The sequence below is a fragment of the Prunus avium genome, chromosome 7 (genome assembly GCF_965620075.1).
Source record: "Prunus avium chromosome 7, drPruAviu1.hap1.1, whole genome shotgun sequence".
In the NCBI taxonomy this organism is placed as follows: Eukaryota; Viridiplantae; Streptophyta; class Magnoliopsida; order Rosales; family Rosaceae; genus Prunus; species Prunus avium.
Window position 1 is genome coordinate 29283216 of NC_142290.1, and position 25883 is coordinate 29309098.

The following is a 25883-nucleotide window of genomic DNA, read 5'->3' on the forward strand; positions in this document are numbered from 1 at the left end:
ATGAATTAAAAGACAAGTCTAAAAAAGAAAACATAATTAGCGAATATGGCAAACTTTAAAATCTTCATTTACTATTTTTGTATTTTTTTGTTTGTTGAAAAAAGTCATTTGTGGTCCATGAGTTTATCACTTTTATCACTAAAGTCCTTGCAGTTTTAATGTGATCAATTAACACACCTCAATTGACGACCCACAATAAGCCTCTATTTGTATACCATATTTAGAGTTTGTGAAGAGAAAATGAGACGGTAATAGGTTTCTTGGATTGAAAGAAAAGAGTAATATGGCAATAGGGTGTAGAGGAGTTTGTGTTTTTCTAAAACTTAATATGAAGAGTGGTGTGGGGTGTGTGTGTATAGATGTACTAGCTAGGGTTAAGTATTAAGTTGCTTGACCTTTTTTGTCTTTCTACACAATAATAAAACTTAATAGCTTAATTATTTAGGTATTGGAGTGAACAAAGAAACATGTGGGGTTTAAATAGAAAAACTCTTTTTGTAATGGGACGAGACGAGATGGGGAGAAATTAAAACTTGTCATGTAGAACAAGTTGAATAGATCGTAGCAGTTTTGAAACAATTTAACAAATTCAATAATTTTTTAGGAAGGAAGGATGGAAATAAAGGGAGTCTCTTCAGCATCAAGCAAAGTCACAGCAACTTCGTTGCTTATTCCGTTTGAATAAAAAACATGATGGCGACCATGAATATAACATATCCAAATCAGCTGGAAGAAGTCTTTGTCTTTGATAAATGGAAAATAAGCGGAATCTTGTTCTGAATTTCGATGTATCATATTCAACTCCTTGTATTACTTTAATTTATGGTTGGTTTGCTCCTATAATGGCGCAAATGTGTTGGACCCAATCTCTTGATCCTTAACAATAACAACGACTACTACTTGGAATAAAAAACGACTAGTACTGTATATATTCAAAGTAGGAATGAAAATGGGGTGAATCATGGCTGCGTATATATTCAAAGTAGTTTTTTCCTACTTTCATTCCTAAGTTTTTTATCCAGACGGAATAATAAGCAACGAAGTTGCTGTGACTTTGCTTGATGCTGAAGCCTCCCCTTATTTCCATCCTTCCTTCCTAACAAATTATTGAGCCTTCATTAAATTGTTTCGAAACTTCTACGATCTATTCAACTCGTTCTACATGACAAGTTTTAAAGTTTAAATTCTATTCATTAATATATTAACAAAGCATCGACTTAGATTCATCAATAGGCTACTTCCTCCACATTTCAAATCAAAGTATCTTACAAGTATCCATCAATCCGCATACTTTTTTTCCCCTTAATTATATGATGACCGGATAGGATTCATAATTAACCTAGTCAAATAAATATTTGATGACTTAAACATTATTGGGTTTTCTGCACATATGTCCAACTGTGATGACCAAAGCACATGTAAGCCTTTTAAAATAAAGAATTAAAAGACAAGTGTGAAAAAGAGAACACAAAATCAGCTGATTTGGCAAACTTTTGAAATCTTCATATTTACTATTTTTTGGTTTTTTTTGTGGCCAAATATATAAAATTCTAAAGATATGAACTCATTGTTGGAACTATGCACATCACCGTTCATCTCCTTTGATTTTGTGCTCACTGCGTGCCACCTTATACATTTTAACTTTCATCTCTTTGATCGTATGCTCACCTAATGTGAAAATAAATAAATAAAAATAAAAGTTCTCTCAGATATCATTACTTTTTTTTTTTTCAATCAAAATTTCAATTGAGTTTTGCGTTTGCTACCCACCCGTTTCGGTTGGGGGCTCTCACATATCATTACTTAATTTTGTTGCTCAACATTTGAAGTATACTTTTGAACGCGTATTGACTTAGACTTCTCATTTCTTCCATATATATACAAACTTCATTTCAATATCCATTAATTTCTACGATCATTTTACTTCTTGCTCACAATCAGCTTCTTCGACAGTTAGCTGAGAAATTAATAATGGCAGCGGAGAGTCCTGCAATCGGGATCGATCTGGGCACAACATATTCGTGTGTAGCGGTGTGGCAGAAGGATCATGTAGAAATCATAGCAAATGATCAGGGTAAAAGGACAACTCGATCTTATGTTACATTCACTGAAAGTAATAGGTTGGTAGGCGATGAAGCATTTAACCAAATCCTGAGAAATCCGGCCAACTCAATCTTCGGTAAGAATATCAATAAATTGTTTTCTCTTTTACTTCATAGGTCAACGAGTTTTTAACTTTCTAGATACTAACCATTTTACCCTTGATAGTTAACACAGTGGTGTAATATTTTATGCAACTTTTCATGTTTTCGGGTGTTTTAATTTGATAGTTAACAAGTTTGATCTGACACTAAATTGCAATATATATTATTTGATTGATTCCTAATATGGAGATTTAAATAGTTAAATTGTTTCATGCTAGAAATATTTTAAACTAATTAACTTGAAGTCAACTTTCAGATGCAAAGCGGTTAATTGGTAGGAGATTCAGTGACGCCTCTGTTCAAAGTGACGTGAAGCTCTGGCCATTCAAGGTGATTGAAGATCCTAATGGCAAGCCCAAGATTGTGGTAATGCACAGAGGTGAAGAGAGAAAATTTGCTGCTGAACAAATATCATCCTTGGTTCTCAGGAAGATGAAGGAGATTGCGGATACCTACCTCTGCTCAAATGTGAAAAATGCAGTTATTACTGTGCCCTCGTACTTCAACGACTCGCAACGTCAGGCTACAATGAATGCCGGTGCCTTGGCGGGCTTAAATGTGCTGGGTATTATCAACGAACCAACGGCTGCAGCCATTGCTTATGGCATTGACAAGAAGGTTGGTTGGTATAAGAAGAAACATGTGATGATATTTGATTGGGGCGGTGGCACTTTAGATGTGTCTCTGCTTATCATTGGACATGGTGTGTTTGAAGTGATGGCCACTGCTGGAGACACACACCTTGGCGGTGAAGACTTGGATAACAGAATGGTGAATTACTGTGTCCAAGAATTCAAGAGAAAACATCAATTGGACATTGGTGGAAACTCCAGAGCTCTTAGGAGGGCCAAAACTGAGTGTGAGAAGGCAAAGAAGGCACTGTCATATTCATTTGAAACCGATATTGAAATTGACTGTTGGTACCAGGGTCAAGATTTTTATGCAACTTTTACCCGGAAGAAATTTGAGCAAATGAACATGGATATCTTCAACAAGTGCATGGAGCCTGTGAAAAAGTGTTTGAAGGATGCCAAAATGGACATAAGCAATGTAGACGATGTTGTTCTTGTTGGTGGCTCTTCAAGAATTCCAAAGGTGCAAGAGCTATTGAAGGAGGCTTTCAACGGTAAGGAGTTGTGCAGGAACATTAATCCGGATGAGGCTGTGGCATATGGAGCGGCTGTTCAAGCTGCAGTCTTGACTGGCAATGTAACAGGGAAGCTTCAAGACTTCAGTCTCTTGGATGTCATCCCTATGTCACTTGGGGTGCAGGTTATGATTGTAAGCACGGGTGATAAAAATGCCATGGAATTTGTGATCCGAAGAAACACAAGAGTTCCCGTGGTGAAGGAGACGACTCTAGTTACTGTCTATGACAACCAACCTAGTATCAGATTCGCCATTTATGAGGGTGAGAGTACATCAACGGTAAATAATAACTATTTGGGTGAATTTAGCCTTGATGACATTCCTCCCGCTCCCAAAGGTGTTCCTGAGTTTAATGTTTGCTTTGATATTGACTCAAACGGAATCTTGAGTGTCTCTGCTGAGGATATGCTGACTGGCCAGAAGAAAGGGATCACAATCAATCGTGACACACGCCAAAGAACTCTCGAGGGATTTGAGAATTAAAGATGAGATGTAAGAAATGATAATTTTTAGTGTCTAAGTACTATATGTATCTGTTTGTACCTAGATTTTTACATCCTCGGCCTTTGAATGCTTATGCTGCCAAACAAAGTGTAGAGATTTGTGTAGAGATAAGCTAGAATATGAGAATGTGAGAATGAGAGAAGATAATTTTCTGGTTTTAGAATTCTTTCTTATGTCTTACATTACTTACAATCAACACATATATATACAAGTTCCTAAGCCCCCCAAGTTAGGCAACCAACCAAGTTAGGCAACCAACCTAGTTAGGCAACCAACCTAGTCAAGCCCCCCAAATATTGTAGGTGCCAAACATAGTAGGTGCCAAACATTAATTGACTACATAATCAACACATTAATTGACTACATAATTAACACTCCCCCTCAAGTTGGTGCAAAGATGTCACGCATGCCCAACTTGTCAATAGACTCATTGAAAACTCTACTTGATACTGCCTTTGTCAGAATATCAGCCAGTTGATTTTCTGAGTTTACGAACGGAAACTTAATCATCTTTTTTTCCAATTTTTCTTTGATGAAGTGTCGATCGACTTCCACATGTTTAGTACGGTCGTGTTGTACTGGATTATGTGCTATCTCGATGGCAGCTTTATTGTCACAATATAGGTTTGTGGCATTCACTTGTTTAATGCCAAGATTCTTTAGTAATCTCCGCAACCAAAGCAATTCACATACTCCTTGAGCCATTCCTCTAAACTCGGCTTCAGCACTGGATCTTGCTACAACTCTTTGTTTCTTACTCCTCCAAGTAACTAAGTTACCACCCACAAATGTAAAATATCCAGAAGTTGAACGTCTATCCGTGATACACCCTGCCCAATCAGCATCAGTGTATCCTTCAAGATCCATGTGTGTATGTTTGGAGAACATCAATCCTTTTCCAGGGGCAGTCTTCAAGTATCGCATTATCCGTATTACTCCATTCATGTGAGCTTCACTTGGTTGATGCATGAATTGGCTTACCATACTCACAGCATAAGCTATGTCAGGGCGTGTGTGGGATAGATAAATCAATCGCCCAACTAACCTTTGATACCTTTCTTTATCAGTAGGAGCTTGATCTGGATACATTCCCAATTTGTGATTCTGTTCAATAGGTGTGTCAGCTGGCTTGCAATCCAGCATTCCTGTTTCTGTCAACAAATCTAACACATACTTTCTTTGGGATAGAAATATGCCATGTTTAGATCTAGCAACCTCAATGCCAAGAAAGTATTGTAACTCACCCAGTTCCTTCATCTCAAATTCACTTCCAAGGAGCTTCTGTAGATTCTGCATCTCTTCATTGTCATTACCAGTAACCACCATATCATCTACATAGATGATCAGGGCCGTAAGCTTTCCACCACGACGCTTTAAGAACAATGTGTGATCTGAGCTACTCGGAGTGTACCCAAATCGCTTCATGGAATCAGTAAATCTCCCAAACCAGGCTCGGGGTGATTGCTTTAGCCCATACAGAGATTTTCTTAGCTTGCATACGGTATTAGGACCGGATGTCATAGGAATCCCTGGTGGTGGATCCATATATACTTCTTCTTGTAAGTCCCCATGAAGAAATGCATTTTTTACATCATATTGCAGCAGTGGCCAGTCAAGATTTGCAGCCAAGGATATGAGAACACGTACAGTATTGATTTTGGCAACTGGTGCAAACGTCTCCTGGTAGTCAATTCCATATGTTTGTGTATATCCCTTGGCCACTAATCGAGCTTTGTATCGGTCTATGGATCCATCAGCTTTGTATTTAACAGTGTATATCCACCGACATCCAACTGGTTTCTTCCCATGTGGTAAAGGAACCATTTCCCATGTAGAATTCTTTTTCAAAGCTTCCATTTCAATTTCCATTGCTTCAGTCCATCTAGAATCTGTCACAGCATCCTGCCACTTACTTGGAACACATACAGTAGATAATTGATTGACAAATGATGCATATGACTTTGACAATCTATGAGTGGACACATGGTTATTGATGGGATATTTAGATTTAGCATTAAGGTCAGGGCAATATTGAGGTTTAGGTTTTCCCCTAGTGGATCTAGGTGGAAGTGTATATGGTGCAACATTAGGTGGTTCAGTGATTACCTCAAGTACTTCTTCATCACTAGACGAATGATGCGATGGCAGGGCAGGAGGGGTTGTATTTTGTAGTTGATCATCAGGGGCATCTGGATCACCTTCTGGTTCCATAGTCTCAAGGTCTTCACTGAGGTCAGGACTGAACAAATCATGATTTTCTTCAGAATTTTCAACTCTATGAAAAAACGACCGGTCACTAGATTCTTCACGACCGGTTGCATGGGGTACTTCGTGACTGGTTGTCAATGGGTCATGTTGCGTAGATTTAGCTCCACCAAAATGGATTAAGCTGCATCCTCAACTTGTGATACTCGCAAGTGCACGAACCGTTGGTAGTATAGCATATGTAAGTGCGAGGTCGATTCCACAAGGATTGGTGATTGAATGATCCAATTTAGTTTCCCTACACAAAATAGAAACAAAAACAAAGAACATAAAACAAGGAAGAAAGAAATAAGTAACTCAAGCAAATAAGTTCCCAAGTTCAATTTAGATTAATGGATTGATTCTAGCTAAAGTATGATTAAGCCATGGTGTGTGGTCATAACCTTGTGTTCCTAATTCCCTAATTTGATCATTTGTTGTCTAACCTAAAATTAAGCATTAGGAACCCATTAAGCATAGAAGAACATTTTAAACAACCAAGTATGTATCTAATCCCTGTTGTCGAATGTCCATACATACTCTTCCTATTCATAGTTCAATTCGAATTAAAGCATGGTGTATACTCTTAATTCAAACCAAGATAGCTAACATGCAAGCCTAAATGGTGATCAATCATTCAAACTAGCATATTAACTTATAAGCATAATGAATAAGAACAAAAACCATAATTGAAACTTGGAAACTAATTCAACTTGAAAACTTAAGAAAAGAATTTACATAACAAAGAAAAATAAATTACAACTAAGAAAACATTAAGGAAACTAAGAGAACTTTGAGGAAGAAAGGAAGTGTTTGAGAACTTTGAGGAGGGAGAAGAAAGTGTTTGGGAACTTTAGAGAATTTTGGAAGAACATGTGTTTGAGAGCTTTGAGGATTTTGGAAGGGAATGTGTTTAAGACATGGGGAATTTGGAAGAGAGTGTTTGAGAACTTGGAGGATTTGGAGAAGAAAGTAGAGAGGTGTTTTGAGAGCTTTGTGGATTTTGGAAGAGAGTGTTTAGGAACTTTGAGAATTTGGAAGAGAGTGGTTGAGAACTTGGAGGATGTTTGTGAACTTGGAGAATTTGAGAACTTAGGGAAGGAAGAGAAATGTGTTTGTGAAGTGTTTGAGACATGGAGACTTTTGGAAGAGAAGGGAAGTAGAGAGATGTTTGAGAACTTTGAGGATTTTGGAAGAACATGTGTTTGAAAGCTTTAGAGAATTTGATGAAGGAAATGGGAGAAGTGTTTGGGAAGTGTTTGGAGAAGAGAGTATTTGAAGAATTTAGAAGAAGAGAAAGGAAAAGTGTTTGATATTTAGTACAAGGATCATATTACAACAATTGAGAACTACAAAGGGAAATTAAGAGAATTTGAGGGAGATAAGGGAAGGGAGCTCTAGAGAAGTGCTTGAGAGCTCCCCCCCTTGGGGTGTTATTACAAGCTTAGAGAACTTCCCTATTTATAGGCCTAGGGGAAGTGAAAATCAGAATTCAATAAGACTAATGCATACAACACTTGAATTATAAAATCTGAAATGGTTGATTCACTTGTATTAGAAAATCTGAAATGGGTGATGCACTTGTATTAGAAAATCTTGAATTGGTTGATGCACTTCACCACTAAATCCCACCAGCAGCCCTAGCTCATCTTCATGTCACCATGACCAAGCTTCCAACCAGAAATGATAGCTCATACCTAGCTCACCATGACCAAGCATCCAACCAGCACATGCTGAGGTCAGCATGACCAGAAACTTCAAGGGCTTACAACTTGGGCTTCTCTTAATCAAATTAGGACTTTAAGCACTCTAAATTGAAGTTCAGAATGTCTTCTTTCCAGCCATATGTTATTTGGGCCAATCCAAGGTCGGAGGAAGAAGTTAAGGCCGAAACAAATTGCTAACTCAATTTCCGCGCTGATAAGATCCATCCTGAGCATGGTTCTGTGTTTGCTAGGTAACGGACTCCAGATTTATCCAATGGGGCTGAATTTTGGATATGTTATAGTACACACCAATTGGAGCAACTTTCATGAAGAATGTGGCCTCATCCGAGCTATGTAGGTTGCTGAAACAAAGCTTGCAATATGACCTACGGAACTGGACTGGCAGGGGGCTGTAGCCATAATGAATTTGTCTTTAAGCTCTTCATCAATTCATCCAAATTAGGCCTTAACATGCTTGAATTGCATGAATTATGTTCTCCAAAGCCATCATTGTTACCTAAAGCTCAATTAACTGAAAGATAAACACAAAAAGGATTAAAAGCACAAGTTTAACTCAAAAACATAACCAAATCATAAGCTAGAAGGGTAAGAAATAATATACAATTATGAACCGATCAGGTCACGACCGGTCGCCTGGGGCACTTCGTGAGAATCTTCAACGTTTTTTTCAGCATTTGTTTCGATCTTCTCTTCAAATGACAAGTCCTTCTCTTCACTCCCCCTCTCCCCCTGAAGAGAAGGGGTCTTGGAAACCATAAAGTAAGCCAAATCTTCATGAAAAGTGGTATCCATAGTGACAAAGAGTTTTTGAGTAGGAGGATGGTAACACTTGTATCCTTTTTTATTCAAGCCATATCCAACGAACACACATCGGAGGGCACATGGATCCAGCTTACTCCGTTGATGAGAAGGAACATGAGCATAAACAACACAACCGAACACACGAGGAGGCAACTTGAGGATGGTAGGAAGAGAGATGTGATGAGCCAAGGTATTTAGTGGAGTTTGGAAATTCAAAACGCTACTAGGTACCCGATTAATCACATAGACTGCAGAGAGAAGAGCATGACCCCATAAGTGGTGAGGAACAGATTTATCAAGCATGTAGGCACGGGCAACTTCAAGTAATTGGCGATTCTTCCGTTCGGCGACACCATTTTGTTGTGGAGTGAAGGGTGTGGAGGTTTGATGGATGATGCCTTGGTCCTTGAAGAATTGAGCCAAGGCACCATTTACATACTCCCCACCATTGTCGGACCGGAACACTTTGATGGATGCTTGGAACTGAGTGGTGATCATAGCATGGAATTCACGGATTGTGGTAGTAACATCACTTTTATGGGTGAGCAAGTACACCCATGTCATGCGGGTGCAGTCATCTATAAATGTAACAAACCACCTCTTGCCAGTAGAAGAGACTTTAGCAGGGCCCCAAACATCGGAGTGAATCAACTCAAAAGGAAATTCTGTTTTACTATCACTTGATGGAAATACAGTGCGATGGCTCTTGGCCAACACACAGGTTTCACACTGAAACTGAGAATCAACTAAACCTCGGAATAAAGATGGAAACAGTCGTCGAAGGTAGCCAAATGATGGATGTCCTAAGCGACGATGCCATAGCCAAATCTGTTGTTGAGCACGTGAGTTTTGAACATGGATAGCTCGTCGTGGTGATGAGACCGTCAAGGTATACAACCCCCCTCTCCTTTTACCATGCCCAATCGTCTCGTGAGTCGTAAGGTCCTGAAACTTACAATGAGAAGGATAGAATGTGGCATAACAATTATGTGAGTCAAGGAATTTCCCAACAGACAACAAATTGCATTTAATAGAGGGGACAAGTAGTGTATGAGATAAAGATAATTTAGGGGAAAGTGATATAGTCCCTTCTCCAGCAACATTAGAAGAAGCCCCATTGGCACTAGTGATGTAAGGATAATGAGATTTAGGAGATAAGGTGGAAAAAACAGTGGAGTCAAAAGTCATATGATCAGTGGCACCAGTATCAATTATCCATGTAGTAGAGCGTGTACCTGAGTCGGGGTTGGAGTCGGAGAGTAAGGCAGGAGATGGAGACTCACCGGTAGTCATGACATAAGCAGCCTTGGGTGCCATGTTGCGGGTCTTGTGTGAAAGTATGGATACGTAAATGTAGCGGAAGATTTAAAGAACACAATAGGGGTACAACAGAACAAAGTAACCAAAGGGACACAAGTTTGAATTATGTAGGGACAAGGTTATGGAAGATAAGGTTATGCATAGGCACAGCAAGGCAAGGACAAGATTTAAGCAAAGGCAAAGCAATGGCAAGGATAAGGGAAAAACAAAATTACGTAGGGATAAGTATATGCAGCGGAAGGATAAAACAACAAAGGGAACTCAACAAAAATTTTGTGTTGGAACAATATAGGAGCAAAGAAGTAAGGGCAAGATTAAGTAGAGGCAAGGTAAGGCAAGAACAAGGTAAGAGCAAGGTAAAACAAGGTTATGCAGAGGCAACCAAAATCGATTGCTCTGATACCATGCCAAACAAAGTGTAGAGATTTGTGTAGAGATAAGCTAGAATATGAGAATGTGAGAATGAGAGAAGATAATTTTCTGGTTTTAGAATTCTTTCTTATGTCTTACATTACTTACAATCAACACATATATATACAAGTTCCTAAGCCCCCCAAGTTAGGCAACCAACCTAGTTAGGCAACCAACCTAGTCAAGCCCCCCAAATATTGTAGGTGCCAAACATAGTAGGTGCCAAACATTAATTGACTACATAATCAACACATTAATTGACTACATAATTAACACATTAATTGACTACATAATTAACATATGCCAGGTTATGTTGTTTCAGGTTGAATCAAAATTTTGGTGGAGAAGACAATGGACGGGAGCTCCTTTTGCTCTGGTTGTCCGTTTTGTGATAGCTGGTGTTTTTATATAGTTTTTCTTCTTTTTACAAAGGACATGTTTTCTTTCTTTCTTTGTAAAATAATTTACATATATTTTACCCAAAAAGACGTATATATTGTTTGTGCAAAAATCCTCACGGGAGAATATTCGCTTTGTGTTTTTCAACCCTTGATCTTCCTTCTCTCTCTTTCTCGATTTCTGTAAAAAAGACCGGAGTAAATACACCACACCTGGAGGATGTTGGCCAAAGGCCCTCCGATGCCTAAGTTAGTTCGATTGAATCTAGGTGAAACAATAGCTAAAAAGGGTATGGAGACTTTTCTAGGGTGAGAACCAGGTGGCCGGAGCCGTGTATGTAATATATGGAGAGAGGAGAGATGCGTGGCCGACAACGGTGGTGGCGTCGCCCGTGGCTAGGGAGAGAAAGATGGAGAGTTTTTTCGAGTTTTCTAAGTAGGTTTTGATGTACCTGAAATGATGAATGAAACCACCTATTTATAGGAGCCTCGGAGTGTTTCGTAGAGAATAAAACTCTTATTAGGAAGGAGTTTATTCTTTCCCCAAATTGTAGAAATTGAGTCTATTGAGATCCAAATCTCCTAATTTGATGATGATTATATCTCCTTATTAGGATAATATCTAAATTAATTATATTATCTTATTAAATAAAGATAATATCCTATAATTAAGATATTATCCATATTAATTAATTGGCCAAATAAATTAATTCAATTAATTAATTTAAGGGATATTCGTCTTTTCCACGTGGCGTGCTATGATTGGAGACGAAAATATTTGCTCATATATTTGCTCATATATATATATATATATATATATATATATATATATATATATATATATATATATATATATATATAGACCATGGTGTTATGGTAATTCTTGAATCAGTAGAAGATTAGTAGATTGGAACTCAAACTCCAAGCTGTTTGTTTGGTAACAAATGAGGACGGATATTGCTCCATATGATTCACTGTTTGGCAAAAACAAATTGTTTGATAAATCTAGCTAACCTGAAACCCTACAAATTAAGCTGAAGGAAACAAATTGTATTAAGTCGATGCGATTTGTGTGAGTATCATAATATTATTGGCACCAGGTAAGTCACTAAGTGCCCGTTTGGCATTGCTTATTTGGGGTGATAAGTAATTTTTAAAAAAAATTGGGAAGCCCAGTCTATTTGGTAAACTATGAGAAAATCACTTATTGTTAAAAATTGCTGTGAGAGAAAGCTATAAGGGAAATCAGCTAATGAGGTGCTTTCATTTTCTAATTATGCAGGAATCAGTTTCGAAGAGGCAATGGGTTTAATGATTATGCGGCAATCATTTTCTGATTATGTGGGAATCAATAATAACAACACTTTTAACAAAAAGTTTACCAAACGCCAAACTGCTTTCTCTCACAACAAATCTGACAACGATTATTTTCACAGCACAATAATGCCAAACTGGCACGCTAAGAGTCTCCGTTCTAGCGACAGTAATTTCAGTTGATCACCAAAAAGAATTTATGACAAGCTTATATATATTGACCACGAAGTACCTAACATTATTTGGTCACTACATTAGTTTTACGTACTTTTAGTGACCATTCTGTTGGTCACTAATGTCATTTTTTTCTTGTACTGCAGATATGTAATTTAATAGGGCACAAACTACCATTTTAGGTCTAATGTATTTTCTGAGATGAACTTCCTATTTTCGGGGCGCCGGTAAAAATCGATCAAACCTAAATGAATAATCATCTAAGTTTTCCTAGAACAAATAGACCTATGAAGATTATTATGATAATCAAATAGCTAGTTGACCTCTAATTTGATGAGCAAAGATCCTACGAAACAAAAGCCTAATTAATATATAGAAATATTAATTATTGAAATGGTCCAAATAAAACCAACTCCAAGTATACTTTTCATTCTACGAAAGTTTAATATGTGGTACTTATTTGTTAGAAACAGAAATTTCTCGGATTAAATTATAACAATTGAAACACACGGCAAAACCGAGCATAAAAGTTTAAAGGATGAATCATAATATATTGATCACATAACCGAAGAGACCACTAGCTACCGAAGCTACAGCACTTGCAAAGGCCCAACAGCTATTGAAATCCTCTATTGCTTTCATTACAACCTCCTGAAATAATAACAATTACCCCATCAGAATGCTGTAGAATTTAAACATAGAGAATATGTAACATTGGAGTATATTATATATATATATATAGCTAAGTGAACTCACACTAGATCGGCTAACTTGATAGCAGACACCCAATCCCAGCACAAGACATGTTAGTAGGGCGAATCGCCTGTCTTTGAGGTAGGTGAAGGCCAATTTTGCCTCTGAGGTATTGGACTGAGAAGAGTTTGGCTGCACCAACAAAACGCTTCAACTGTAATGATAAGTTATGGAACCAAATATTTTTGACAGGCCAAGATTAATTAAGTTTGGAAAAGATTAGATCCAGCTTGACTTACTTGAGTGGAGTCGGAACATTCTGGCTACATGCATCTCAAATAGCTTCAGCCATTTTGATTTCTTATTTATATACATATATGCTATTTAACCAAATTAAGAAGAGAGAGAGAGAGAGAGAGAGAGAGAGAGGAGAGAGAGAGAGAGAAACTAAATAAATCGATGATAAGTTAAATGTTACCTGATCTTGTGTTGGTATTAATGGTGTTGTGCCCCTGGAATTGAGCGACAAATAGAAAAGAGTTTTAAATTCCTGAAAATTCAACTCGCCATCTCTGTTAGTGTCGAGCTCCTGGAAGGGGATCATGTAAGAGCTGCCATGATAAAACTGCTGGTATTCGATGAGGGTTATTGTCCCATCACCATCTAAATCCATTGCTTCAAAATCTTCCCATGCTTTATCCTTTTGCTCCTCTGACAAATTATCAAAACAAGCTAAAGCAGCCTCCCGTGTTTCTTCCATCTCGCTCTCTCTCTAGGAAGCGGAAGCTATTAGATTTCTGTTCATTTTAATTTTATGTGAGTGGGGGAAAATCAAGTATACTTTTCAACACGCTTAGGGTGCCCTCCACAATTCATAAAATTAAAAAAAATATCTTTACCATTATTGTATTTACGTATTGACTTAGACTTTGCGCATGGATATATTGGTGGTGTCTAGGATGGGCGCAGTCCGAATTCGATCGTTTTATTTCAAAATCGCTGCCAAATTTATTATAATATAGTAATTTAGTTTGGTTTTGACAAAATTCATGAAAAAATTGAATCAAATCGAATCAATTTAAAACGGTTTGGTTCGGCCGATTTGGGCCTAAGCTCAATTCTCTCTTCTTTTGGATTTTTGCAACATTGTTAGTCCAATTACAAACAATAAATTCACAACTTGCTCAATACTTAAATCTTTTTTAGAGCAAAAAGGACCCACTAGTATAGTGGTTTGGAGTATTTACTCCCTCAGGCAAGGTTCTAGGTTCGAGTCTTAGCATCCGTGTAATGTATGTGAGTTTAGTATGCTATCGCCCCTCTCAATAGGAAAGGTTAATATATATATATAAATAATATATATTTGTTTTTCTAGAGTATGAAACCATCTAAAGATCAACATGTCATAAAACTTCAAATTTCAATAACTATCCATATATAATTATGACCTAATTAGAGTATTATACATGTATAATAAATAAATAAACGCATAAGCCAAACCAATTTTTAAACCAAAACCAAACTAAATGGATAGTTACAATTTAAATCAGTCAGTTTCATTGTTGGCCAGATTAATGCCCACCCCTAGTGGTGACCAGGCCGTCGGCCTCTTAATTATTTTCTTTACATCAAGACAAAAGACCCAGCTGCAAGTTGTATTTACTATTTATTTATATGGTCACGATCATATTTGATTATTTTTTTCAAAAGGAATCAGAAACGAAGTTGCTGAGACTTTGCATTACTTTTTGAAAAACCCTGGCAAAGAAAAGGCTAGAAAGGGAAATGAAACGAAGTGCGGGCCAATAAATTTCCTATAGTTTGAGCTATTGTCAAATCTAGTTATAAGAGCCCAGACAATTTTAGGGTCTAACTTTAAATAGCCCAAAGTTACTAGTATGATATTAGATAAGATATGGAATATGATAAACAAGAATACGAAGTGGCCATGGTAACTGGATAGAGTTTTCAAAAATGTTTCATGAACAAACACAAACCCCGAAACATCTTTAACCTTCAACCTTCTAATGCCATCAATCCAAAATCACCAGAACACTGTTATGCCTCTTTCTAACAAAAGACTGCATATCAAGTTTAAGAGTTCTCCCTTAATCACTGAAGTTTTGATATTATTACATCAACAAAATCTTTGGAAAAGTGCAGAACCTACTCTATACTTCATGATTCATCTCAGCTGTTTTTATGTGAAAGACAATTGTCGCAGTGAAAGCCATCTTGCTTTGTTTTACCTTTTTTATAACATATGATTGGTGAGGTGAATAAAATATGACCATTTTCTCCAAATTCTCTGCTTGCTCACGAATATACCTTGCTAACTCCATTACATTGAACCCATTGGAAAGCACTATTGTTACCTCCTTAAGATGATCAGTAAAATTCAGGATTTTGGGATTTCCAGTACTTCCTATTACATCCGCGTGCCTGAAAAGGCAATAAGCAAATCAACAACAAAAACTCAAAAGTACCAGAACAAGGATTTCTCTGAAAATAAAGAAGGGAAGGTGTTATTCCCTGAACTTTAACACTACCTGCCTACATTTGATGATATGCGCATGAGGGTCATACAATGCTTTAGAAACAATACTTTGAGCCATAAAATATCTTTCTTGCCAGACAACTACTTCAATATGCTCCTCATTTGAGAAACCGTAAAATGTGTTGTGCATTTTTTAGAGAGAGGGAGAGAGAGAGAGCAACCTAGACTGTAACTTACTTTAGGTTTATGGAAGAGTGAGGAAATGTCAGTCTATGTGCAAAGTATTCAAAGTAGGCATTCCTCTCAGAACCTGCAATAGTAAGAAATATTATCGAATTGTAGTAAGAAATATTATCGAATTGTGCAGGCATGGAACCTTGAACAGAACCTGCAATAGTATAGAGGCCAACTCTTCAACAGAAAACTTATGACCACTCAAACATCCTATGAGAGAGTAGAGAAACAAAGTTGACCGAAAAGCAATATATCATCAATTACTCAAATACTCAAGGCCATATCATGCTCCTACATTCATTTGTCAAATCAATTGCTTCTAAAATTTGAGTGAGGTTTATACTTTGAGATGAGAGGGTGAGGAAGGGAAGAGAAACGATGAAACAAATTTGATCTACAGAAATGCATAACGCAAAATGTCTTACTTTTTCCAAAAGAGAATATTTGTCTGCAGGGTAGTGCATTTTTACCTCAGTGATGTCGTCACTTAGATAAAGAACTTTAACCCTACATATACTGCAGAGAAACTCAATTGCATTGTCAATGTCATCGGCATCTGCCTTACACCTCAAAAAAAATCTCCGCCTTTTCTAAATACGTTAGTTTCCCAAGATTTTGGCGCTTCAATAAATTCCCAACCCATTTGAAATATTTGAGACTTGAAGCATAAATATTCAGTGATCTGCTGCCACGTTCAAGAAATCCCCATTCTATATGCGTATCTTCAAGTTTTTCACCTGAGATGTTAAGTTGGCAGAGGTCACTGTAATGAGACACAAACCTAAATTATTCCAAAGATGAGCTTTCAATGGTGATATTTTCTGTCTTAACATTATTAAGCTGCAATTGTTTAATGCATTGCAGAAACTTGAGATCCATTTGGAGAACCCCCTCATCTATTCTTCTAACACTTCTCAAGCTTAAGTGTTGGAGATTAGTGGAACCAGAAAAGGAGGGCACTTTAAGAACTGTATACAAGTCCACCAATAGAGACCTCAAAGATCCACAAAGAAAGATGCAAGATGGCAATTCCATCATAGGCATATCTGTTTTCGTTATTTCTAACTGAAGATCAAGAACTTCAACATTACACCTTGCTGCAATGTGGATCCATGCGATCACTCGGAAAATCTCATCACACAAGGTTGAACATAGATTCAAATGTACGCGAAAGTGCTGTATCTTGTTATATATCCCCGCGATGAATCTAGAACCTTTCAAAAGAATTCAGCATGTTTAACTGCTCCTGCTTGTTTGAATACCATGACCAAAAATCCAATGACAGGGATGAGAGATAAAGCCCTCTGAAACCTGTTGGACACACTGCCTACTCGAATGATTGTTTAAAATTGAAAAAAGAAAGAATTTGATGAGCAACTTCATCTGGAAGATTACTGAACCCGTCTATTATAATGTCAGGACAAGGTACTTGAGCTTGAGAAATTGCAGTAGCCAATTGTTGGAAATTTGGCTCACCTAAGGATACAAAGTCCTCTTTTGTGTGCTATGGATTTCTACCTAAATTCCATGACATGGTTGACTCATTTCTAGAAGAATTTTGGAGTTGCCCATGTGAGTAAATATTGGCTTGCCATCTTTGTCAAAAATAGGTGACTTGTTTGGTGGCACAAAATGGTGGAATGTTTGGTAGCCATCCATGGTTAAGTTTGGTAGCCAACATTTGAATAGTGTGAGGTTGCATTCACACTCTTGCATATTTGGCTATATAAAGGGGTTTAGCATGCAAGAAGCAAATCATGGCTTAAGAGTTCTCTAGTGTATCAAAGTGTAGAGCAAGGGGTGAGAGAGAAAAGAGAGCTTGGGGAGAGAATAGAGTTCTAAGGGGGTTTCTTTGTAAACCAAAGTTGTAACTTATTCTTTCATTAGTGAATTTCTCAAGGGGATCACCAAGAGGATGTAGGCAATTGCTGAACCTCTATAAATTCTTGTGTCATTTTGTGCTCGGTTGGTTTCTCAAGTGTAGTGTGTGTGATTCATCCATAATTGTGTTTGTCACAAAGTCCATCAACAACAAGATCATTAGGGGAGGGTGAGTTGAGTTTTGTGCTCAATTCACAACAAGTGGTATCAGAGCTGTGTTGGAGCAGCAAGTTGCAAGAGTGTTGAAGATGGCAGGTGACAAGGAAGCTGAAGGTGAAAGTAGCTCTATGCTGCAGAGGCTGCCACAATCTGTCAACATGAAGGTGGAGTTAAAGCCCTTCACAGGGAAAGAGAACTTCATGCTTTGGAAAAGGAGGATGAAGTCAGCCCTTACACAACAACATCTCCATGTTGTGTTGGTGGGCAAGGAAAAGAAGCCAACAGGTATGACAGATGATGAGTGGGGTGTACTTGACGAGTTAGCCAGAGGAGCCATCGAAAACTACCTCTCCGATGAGGTGCTCATCAACGTGTTGAAGGATACAGCGAAGCAAACATGGGAGAAGCTCGAAGAGATGTTTGCAGGGAAGTCGCTGTCCAACAAGCTCTTCCTCAAGGAGGAACTCCTAAATCTTCGGATGGCGGAGGAAGGAAATCTAATGGAGCATTTGAGCAGCTTCAATAGATGTGTTGCTGACTTGCAGAGAATGGACGTGTTGTATAATACGGAGGATAAGGCACTCATGTTTCTAACATCCTTGCCTCCGTCTTATAAGCATTTCCGAACGACACTTATGTTTGGGAAGAGTACTTTGAATTTTGAGGAGGTGGTGCAAGATGTGATGACGCATCACAGGATGTCTCAACGTTCGGAGGAGAACTCTCAAGATGCTGGTTTGATCGCAAGGAGTCGTTCAAGCAAGCGTGAAGGCAAGAGAAGCAACGAGAGGAATGCTAAGTCCAAGGACAATGAAGGGTGCTTCGAGTGTGGATCTATGGATCATTGGAGGCGAGATTGTCCGGTATGGAAGGAGAAGTTGAACAAGATGAAGAAAGCTGGAAGTTCAGCCCACGTGTGTGATAAGGACACATGTGATGAACTCTTGACGGTTACGGAGGAAAGTAACGGGGAAGTCATGGCAAGTTCTTCGTGTAAGAATTCTTCTTCAAGTTGGATTTTAGATTCCGGGTGCTCATATCATGTGTGTGCAAATAAGTTGATGTTTGACACGTATGAGGATAAGGATGCATGCAAGATTATGTTGGGAGACAAAACTACATGTGAAGTTTTGGGCATAGGGACTGTGAAGATCAAGTTGCAAGGTGGTGAAGTTTGGACTCTTAGTGAGGTAAGGTTTGTACCTGCACTAAGAACGAATCTAGTCTCTCTTGGTTCTTTGGATAGAGAAGGTTGCTCTTACAAGGCCAAAGGAGGGAAGCTCATGATCACACAAGGTTCTGTTGTGGTTATGAGGGGGGAGATTCAACCAAACAACACATACAAGCTCTTGGGTGGTGCAGAGATTTGTACCAAGGAAGAGCAAGCAACAAGTCATAATGTCAAGGAGACGGTCCAACATAATGTAGCTGCAAGTGTGCTCAAGAGAAGTTGGGCAAGGAAGGTTAGTCAAGGTTGTATGACTAACGGTTCATCATCAAAGGTGCTTGATTTCAAAGCTGCAGAAAGTGTGGAGAGGAATATCCACAAAGGTAAAATCAAGACAAGGAATGATGGGGAGGATGTTGTTGAAGAGAAGCTTCTTGCCAAGGTGGTCATGGAAGGGACTCCATTTGAGGTGGAGCTTGACACAAGGGCTGAAGAAGGAAGGCAACAACAACAAACTCACAAAGGGGTTCTACTTGAGGTGGAGCCATCATCAAATGCAAGGTCCGGGCCCAAGGAATCCATCAAACCGTCCCTAGGTTTTGGATGGATGGACCAAGAAGTTCCAGCCACGTTTCAGAGTGCTATAGGGAGCATGAAGCGGGAAAGTTGGAGAGGTGCATTGATGAAAAGAAGTGTGTTCTTAAATCCAAGAGCAAAGTTGGCTATGTGGGGATTTAGTGAACAAAGGTTTGGTATGTGGTTCGCATATCAAGGCATGTCCAAGATTCAAGGTTCCAAGAAGGCAAGGAGCAACGAATTTGGCATGGGGGATCTCTCTTCTGCACAGGAGGTCCAAGTTACTCAAGTTTAGACTTGGGTAGAGCACCTTCCACCAAAGGTACATTGAGGCAAGAGGTTAATTGCCATGGTGGAGCTTTTGGAAATTACTAGAACGATTTCTAAGAGGTTGAAGAGGTTCTAGAGGATAACAATGGTTCACGAGGTGATTAAGGTTCGCCAAGGTGGAGATTGTTGGAAATTTGGCTCACCTAAGGATACAAAGTCCTCTTTTGTGTGCTATGGATTTCTACCTAAATTCCATGACATGGTTGACTCATTTCTAGAAGAATTTTGGAGTTGCCCATGTGAGTAAATATTGGCTTGCCATCTTTGTCAAAAATAGGTGACTTGTTTGGTGGCACAAAATGGTGGAATGTTTGGTAGCCATCCATGGTTAAGTTTGGTAGCCAACATTTGAATAGTGTGAGGTTGCATTCACACTCTTGCATATTTGGCTATATAAAGGGGTTTAGCATGCAAGAAGCAAATCATGGCTTAAGAGTTCTCTAGTGTATCAAAGTGTAGAGCAAGGGGTGAGAGAGAAAAGAGAGCTTGGGGAGAGAATAGAGTTCTAAGGGGGTTTCTTTGTAAACCAAAGTTGTAACTTATTCTTTCATTAGTGAATTTCTCAAGGGGATCACCAAGAGGATGTAGGCAATTGCTGAACCTCTATAAATTCTTGTGTCATTTTGTGCTCGGTTGGTTTCTCAAGTGTAGTGTGTGTGATTCATCCATAATTGTGTTTGTCACAAAGTCCATCAACAACAAGATCATTAGGGGAGGGTGAGTTGAGTTTTGTGCTCAATTCACAACACCAATAACTTATGCTTGTGTTCCATGACACTAAAATTTCTTTTTGTTTTGGTAAGAGCACCTTACACCTGCAAAGATGAAGGACATGAAAACAAAATTATGTAAACATATGATATGAGCATGACACCAACATAACCAAGATTACGAGTCTGCTGCCATTTCACCTCTATATATCTCTAATCTGGAAATAATTGTGTTAGTGTTTAAGTGGATTTTTGGGTTCTTTGAGAAATTTTTTGGAGACACACATACAAAATATTTGGAAAAAGTTATAGAATGATCTCAAATACGAATTACTAAACTGAACTCAATGTTGGTTAACAGAACCGGAATATATATGACGATTACAGAGTGTCTGAAAAGAAAATAAAAAACAGAAGTCTGAAAGTTTGCAGCTTTCTCATCACTCAATGGAATTTCATATCCTCCATTGTTTCCAATTAATACAGAAAACAAAAACCAAAGGTAGAGAAGCAGAGAAGATGGGCTTACCCAAAATAGATTCAGCGAAAAGAAAGAAAAAATATTAATTCGACCTCGTGAACTCTGAAATGGTGCTTCGATGATCAGAATATTTATTTGTATTCCTTACTCTCCAACATATTCTCAGCAAGAAAGATCAAGAGGAAGTGAAGTGAGACAGATGTGGAATGGGAGGGGAAGTAGTCCGCCCTGAAATTCTAGGCGCGAAAACCAAACAGTAATCCCAGCAGCATGACTCTGTTAACTTCCTTTGTCAGACCCGAAAACCCACTAAGTTCTCTAATCCATTTGGTCTTCTTTCATGTTTAGGTTGGGCTCCCCTTTGGGCCTTTACATTTGGGTTTTTTTTTAAATGAAAAATTACTTGGAGACCTTTTTTATTTATATAATGGACCAAAATAGTCAATCCACAATTCATGATCTAGAATAAGAGCAAAAAAGAAAGAATAAGAGCATAATCTTAGTTAAAAGATTCATAGCCTGAGTAGAATCATGCGATACAAAAAGAGGAAAATTATAGAAACAGATGTAGTAGCAACTCTGCTCCTTAGCAACAACGACGTGGATTTGAGACGGAAAAGAACAAAATAAATGTAAGTGCATAAAAAAGAGAAAAAAAACAAAGGACATTTGGGCTAAGGCAATATTAAGGCCCATTACACAATAAACCAATAGACGATTGAAAAACTACTCTTGGGCCAGTAACCACAATCAGACCATATCATATCCGAGATTCGCAAAATTCAACAACAAAATCGACGATTGACGAAGGCCACCGATAAGAAAACGACAAAAGCCACCGACAACGAGAGATAAAAATATAAACATAGAGAGGAACAAACAAGCTGAAAAAGAGAGAAACAGAGAGAGTGGAAAAACATAGGAGAGAAACAGAGAAAGAGGAGGAAAGAGGCGGAAAGGAAAAAAAAACTTGGACACCTTACGCATTGTTTCTGTGTTTTTTTTTTTTAATTATGACAAACATTAAGAACTACAATATAGATAATTATGACGTGGGTTTTTTTTTTCCCATCAAATATAAATGTTGAACCCTATACTCCTTGAGCGCCACTCACGGGCCCAAAACTTGCCTTGTACAAATATAAAACAGTATTTAAAGGGTAATGCTAGACTTACCACATTTTTATACCACATTGTGTATCATATCTCTAATAGAGATAGAACCCATCAATACAATAGGGCCCATCTATATTAAAGAGGTTGTACACAATGTGGTATAAAAATATGATAAGTCTAGCATTTTCCGTATTTAAAAGAACTTAATACAAGGAATCTTTTATTCTTATTCCTTAATTGTGATTGGATATAGAGACATAATGAATTGGGTTTCGTGCTCTTTTTCTTTTTTAGTGCTAGTCATTGTGAGTTCACTTCTGTGGTTGGTGACCTGTCGGCTTCTCATCATTACAAAGACTTTCAGCTGACTTGCAATGCAGCTGCATATTTTTTTTTTTTCCTTGGGTCGTAAGCTACATATGTTACATTCATGGTCACCGTCAATGTCATGTTGCGTTGATGGTGAAGTTTACAATAAATCTTTCATTCCTAGCTAGTAGTGTTGCTTTTAGGGGTGGGCATGGTAGGATTCGACTGCTTTCAGTAGTGTTGCTTTTAGGCCCCGTTTGGTTCACGGAATGGATTTGAGGGGAAATCAATTTTCATGTCATTTCCCAAGGAATGGGAATGAAAGATTCCTTTCCCACGTTTGGTAATGTTGGGAAAGTAATCGGGAGATTTCACTTTGTTTCCTTTCCCAAGTTTGTTTTGAGTAGGAATGGAAAACAAAATTTGTATAATTTTCCAATTATACCCATATTAAATCAAATAAAAAAAGAATGCATTTAATGATACGTTGTAATTATAAATTGTTCATAGGGACAAAATAGTCATGAAAATTGTGCATTGAATGTTGGCACATTTTCCCAAACTTTCCCATGAGAAGGGAAAGCAAAACCCAAGTTAAGAGGGGGGCATCACTTTCCCCCCTACTTTTCCATGTGCCAGGAATCCGTTTCCCATTCCCGGACTTACCAAACATGGGAAAGCAATTGAATTCTCATTCCTATGCCTCCTTTCCCATAAACCAAACGGCCCCTTAGGATTGGGGCACGGTAGGATTCGACTGCTTTTAGTAGTGTTGCTTTTAGGAGTTAGCACCGTACGATTCGACTGCTTTTAATAGTGTTGCTTTTAGGAGGGGGCACGGTACGATTCGACCGCTTTATTGGGGGGAAAGGGTCCTCCTAGTTGAGGTGATATTTCTTTTGTTTTGGTGGGAGACACTTTCCATGTTTTGGGGCACGTGTCACATGATCGGGTTTTCGTGGTACACTTATGTGGGGCTGCTCTTTTTTGTTGGCTCTTGAGGAGGAATTTGGGGAGCTGCACTGCACGGTTTCTTCGCTCATAAGGCTGTTGGATGGCGACTTTCACTTTGGCTGAAGAAGCAAATAATGGAGAAGTAATAATTAAGCAGAAAATAAAAAGTAGCTTCATTTGCTTTTCTGGTGACCTAGAAAAAGACTTTAAAGCAACAAAAGTAGGATAAGGATCCTAGGAAGGAATCATATCATTTTGAAATCTAAAAAAGTAGATTGAAGATGGAAAGTAACTTATATTTCCAACTGCATGCATTATATTGTCAAAATCAAAGATTAATGGACAATAATTCAGCAACGACCTTGCACAGTCAGTCAATAAGATAAAGAAAACACAACAGAAAAGTATCGTCCTAAAAATCGACAGACGACGACTAAACATCCGTCATCAGTATTCACTCCAATTCATGCTCATTCCGATTCAAGTTAGTAAACGTGTTATAAGTAAAATACACAATAATGGGAAGACACATACACTCTAAATTATCTCTCATACAAATCATCTATAGACTTCCAATAGGCTCCGAATTTTGTTTGATTTTTTTTTTCTCAATACACTTTTCGTGCCTGAACTTTGGCTATTTTTGAATCTAATATCTAAATTATAATTTGTCACAATTTTTCTTTTGGAATACGATATGCTAAATTACTCTAATGTATATGGAGGAGGTCTAACTAGGGTACAAAAGGGCAAACACATTCACTTGACCAACTGGCATAACCCACATATGCTAATTTGTCACAATTTAGTTTATAGCTTCAATCGGAATGTTTGACATCTCATAGCAATTTTGCGTGTCTCCCTTCCTTATATTATCACAGAGATCATTATAACCCCTTCCTTATTATCACAGAGCTAGGACAATTATAATGAACTAAATGCAAGTACGTACCAAAATTTATGGAGTTTGACCATTGGATTAATCCAATAACACATATAATTAGCTATTTAAACCCTCACTCATACTCCTTTTTATACCACATTGATTCAAAAAATAATTGCAAAACGAACTCATGGCAACATTTTTAAAACGTTGTGTCTTCCCAATTTCTCCGTATGGGATTTAAATTTATACTCTCAGTATTGGCATCACCACAAAAAGATTTTCTTTTATAGAAAATACTTGTCATCTATTTTCCATTGTCTCTAAACAACAAATACTTCAAGTCTTTGTTCAACTATGACAATCATAAATTAGAAACTACACCATACATAGATGATTATGATGTGTTTTTATTCTTCATCAAATAGAAATGTGGAACTCATACTTTTTCCTTTTTATTTGGAAGGACAACCAGGGCTATAGCCCAAGTGAGATTTCTCTCCCCCCCCCCTCCCCCCTTCTTTTTTTTTTTTATCTATAGTATTAGTTAGCATATATGTTTAAGGTTTAGCTTAGTTCAAAATTTAACAACTCACCTTAAATTTTAATTTAGCTAATTTCATTTTGAAATCTTGAGTCCGTGCCTGCTCTTTTTTTTCTTTTTCTTTTTTTTTTTACGAAGGGTCCGGCCCTGCTTGGGAGACAATAATGGCAACTAGAAATCATCTTACCTTTACTTGTAAGACTCGAGAGTTCTATTGAACTTCGTAAGACCCAGGTACCTTTGGAAAACTTGCCCTTTTCACATGTGATAAAAAAGACAGAACCATCTCTAAACTCCTTGAGCAACTCAAGGGCCCCAAAATTTGGCCTTTCCCACTCTTTTTTCCGAGAGAGAGAGAGAGAGGAGAATTTCTCAAAATTTATTGATAAGAAGAAACTAAAAGAGAAGTGGTAATTTGAATACAAGGAATTTTCGTGTTTTTTTTCTTTTTCTTCTTAGTGCTAGGCGTTGTGAGTTCATATCTGTGGTGTGGTGACCCGTCTCATCATTACAAAGACTTTCAGCTGACTTGCATCATGCAGCTGCATATATATTTTTTTTGGTCGTAAGCTACATATGTTATATTCATGGTGACCGTCAATGTCATGTTGCATCGATGGTGAAGCCTCCAATAATTATCTCCTTCCTAACTAGTAGTGTTGCTTTGAAAAATCAAAATAACTGTGACTTAATAATACAAGGAATCTTGATTCCTATTCCTATATATATATATAATGAAGTGGGAAGAAAGGAATCGTATTATGTTACATTCAAGGTCACCGTCATGTTGATTGTTCATCATAGGGAATCAGCAAGTGATCGACTTTACGTTGATCGATGCTTTCGGCTGCTTTAGTTAGGTTAGGTGGAGTGGAAGGCAATATTTCTTTGTCTAAAACTTTGTTTTTATTTTTTGGGCTATTTGTCGTCTTGCAGGGAAATTCCGAGCTTCCACTCAAGTTTTTTTATATTTTAAAAGTAATATACTGTTATGTATTTCTATACGTATGTTATTTCAAATATTTTACGTTTTGATATGTACTCACATATGTTCTGGCGGACCTATTAAGGCACAATGAGGTACTTCAAATTATTGCTCCCT

At 37.8% G+C, this 25883-nt stretch overlaps 2 protein-coding genes and 1 pseudogene across 3 annotated transcripts; 1 reads left to right on the forward strand and 2 right to left on the reverse strand.

Moving 5' to 3' along the window:
• The first annotated feature begins 1734 nt into the window (after window positions 1-1734).
• LOC110748752 (heat shock cognate 70 kDa protein-like) lies at window positions 1735-10840 on the forward strand. Its single transcript, XM_088244727.1, has 3 exons — window positions 1735-2179; window positions 2461-3845; window positions 10683-10840. Exons 1-2 carry the CDS (start codon window positions 1972-1974, stop codon window positions 3834-3836), a joined length of 1584 nt encoding a protein of 527 aa, XP_088100853.1. The 5' UTR covers window positions 1735-1971; the 3' UTR covers window positions 3837-3845; window positions 10683-10840.
• A 1701-nt stretch (window positions 10841-12541) lies between these two features.
• On the reverse strand, window positions 12542-13731 carry LOC110747056 (uncharacterized). 2 transcript variants are annotated; one of them, XM_088244854.1, is made up of 4 exons: window positions 13418-13731; window positions 13239-13262; window positions 13003-13131; window positions 12542-12897 (listed from the first exon to the last, which is right to left on the reverse strand). In XM_088244854.1, the coding sequence occupies exons 1-4, from the start codon at window positions 13697-13699 to the stop codon at window positions 12790-12792; spliced, it is 543 nt and encodes a 180-aa protein (XP_088100980.1). In that variant the 5' UTR covers window positions 13700-13731; the 3' UTR covers window positions 12542-12789. The 2 variants fall into 2 exon arrangements, with proteins under 2 accessions (XP_088100980.1, XP_021802957.1); XM_021947265.2 differs by lacking the exon at window positions 13239-13262 and having other exon boundaries at window positions 12543-12897.
• A 1379-nt stretch (window positions 13732-15110) lies between these two features.
• Window positions 15111-21962, reverse strand: LOC110748512 (F-box/LRR-repeat protein At4g14103-like; annotated as a pseudogene).
• Window positions 21963-25883: the final 3921 nt, after the last annotated feature.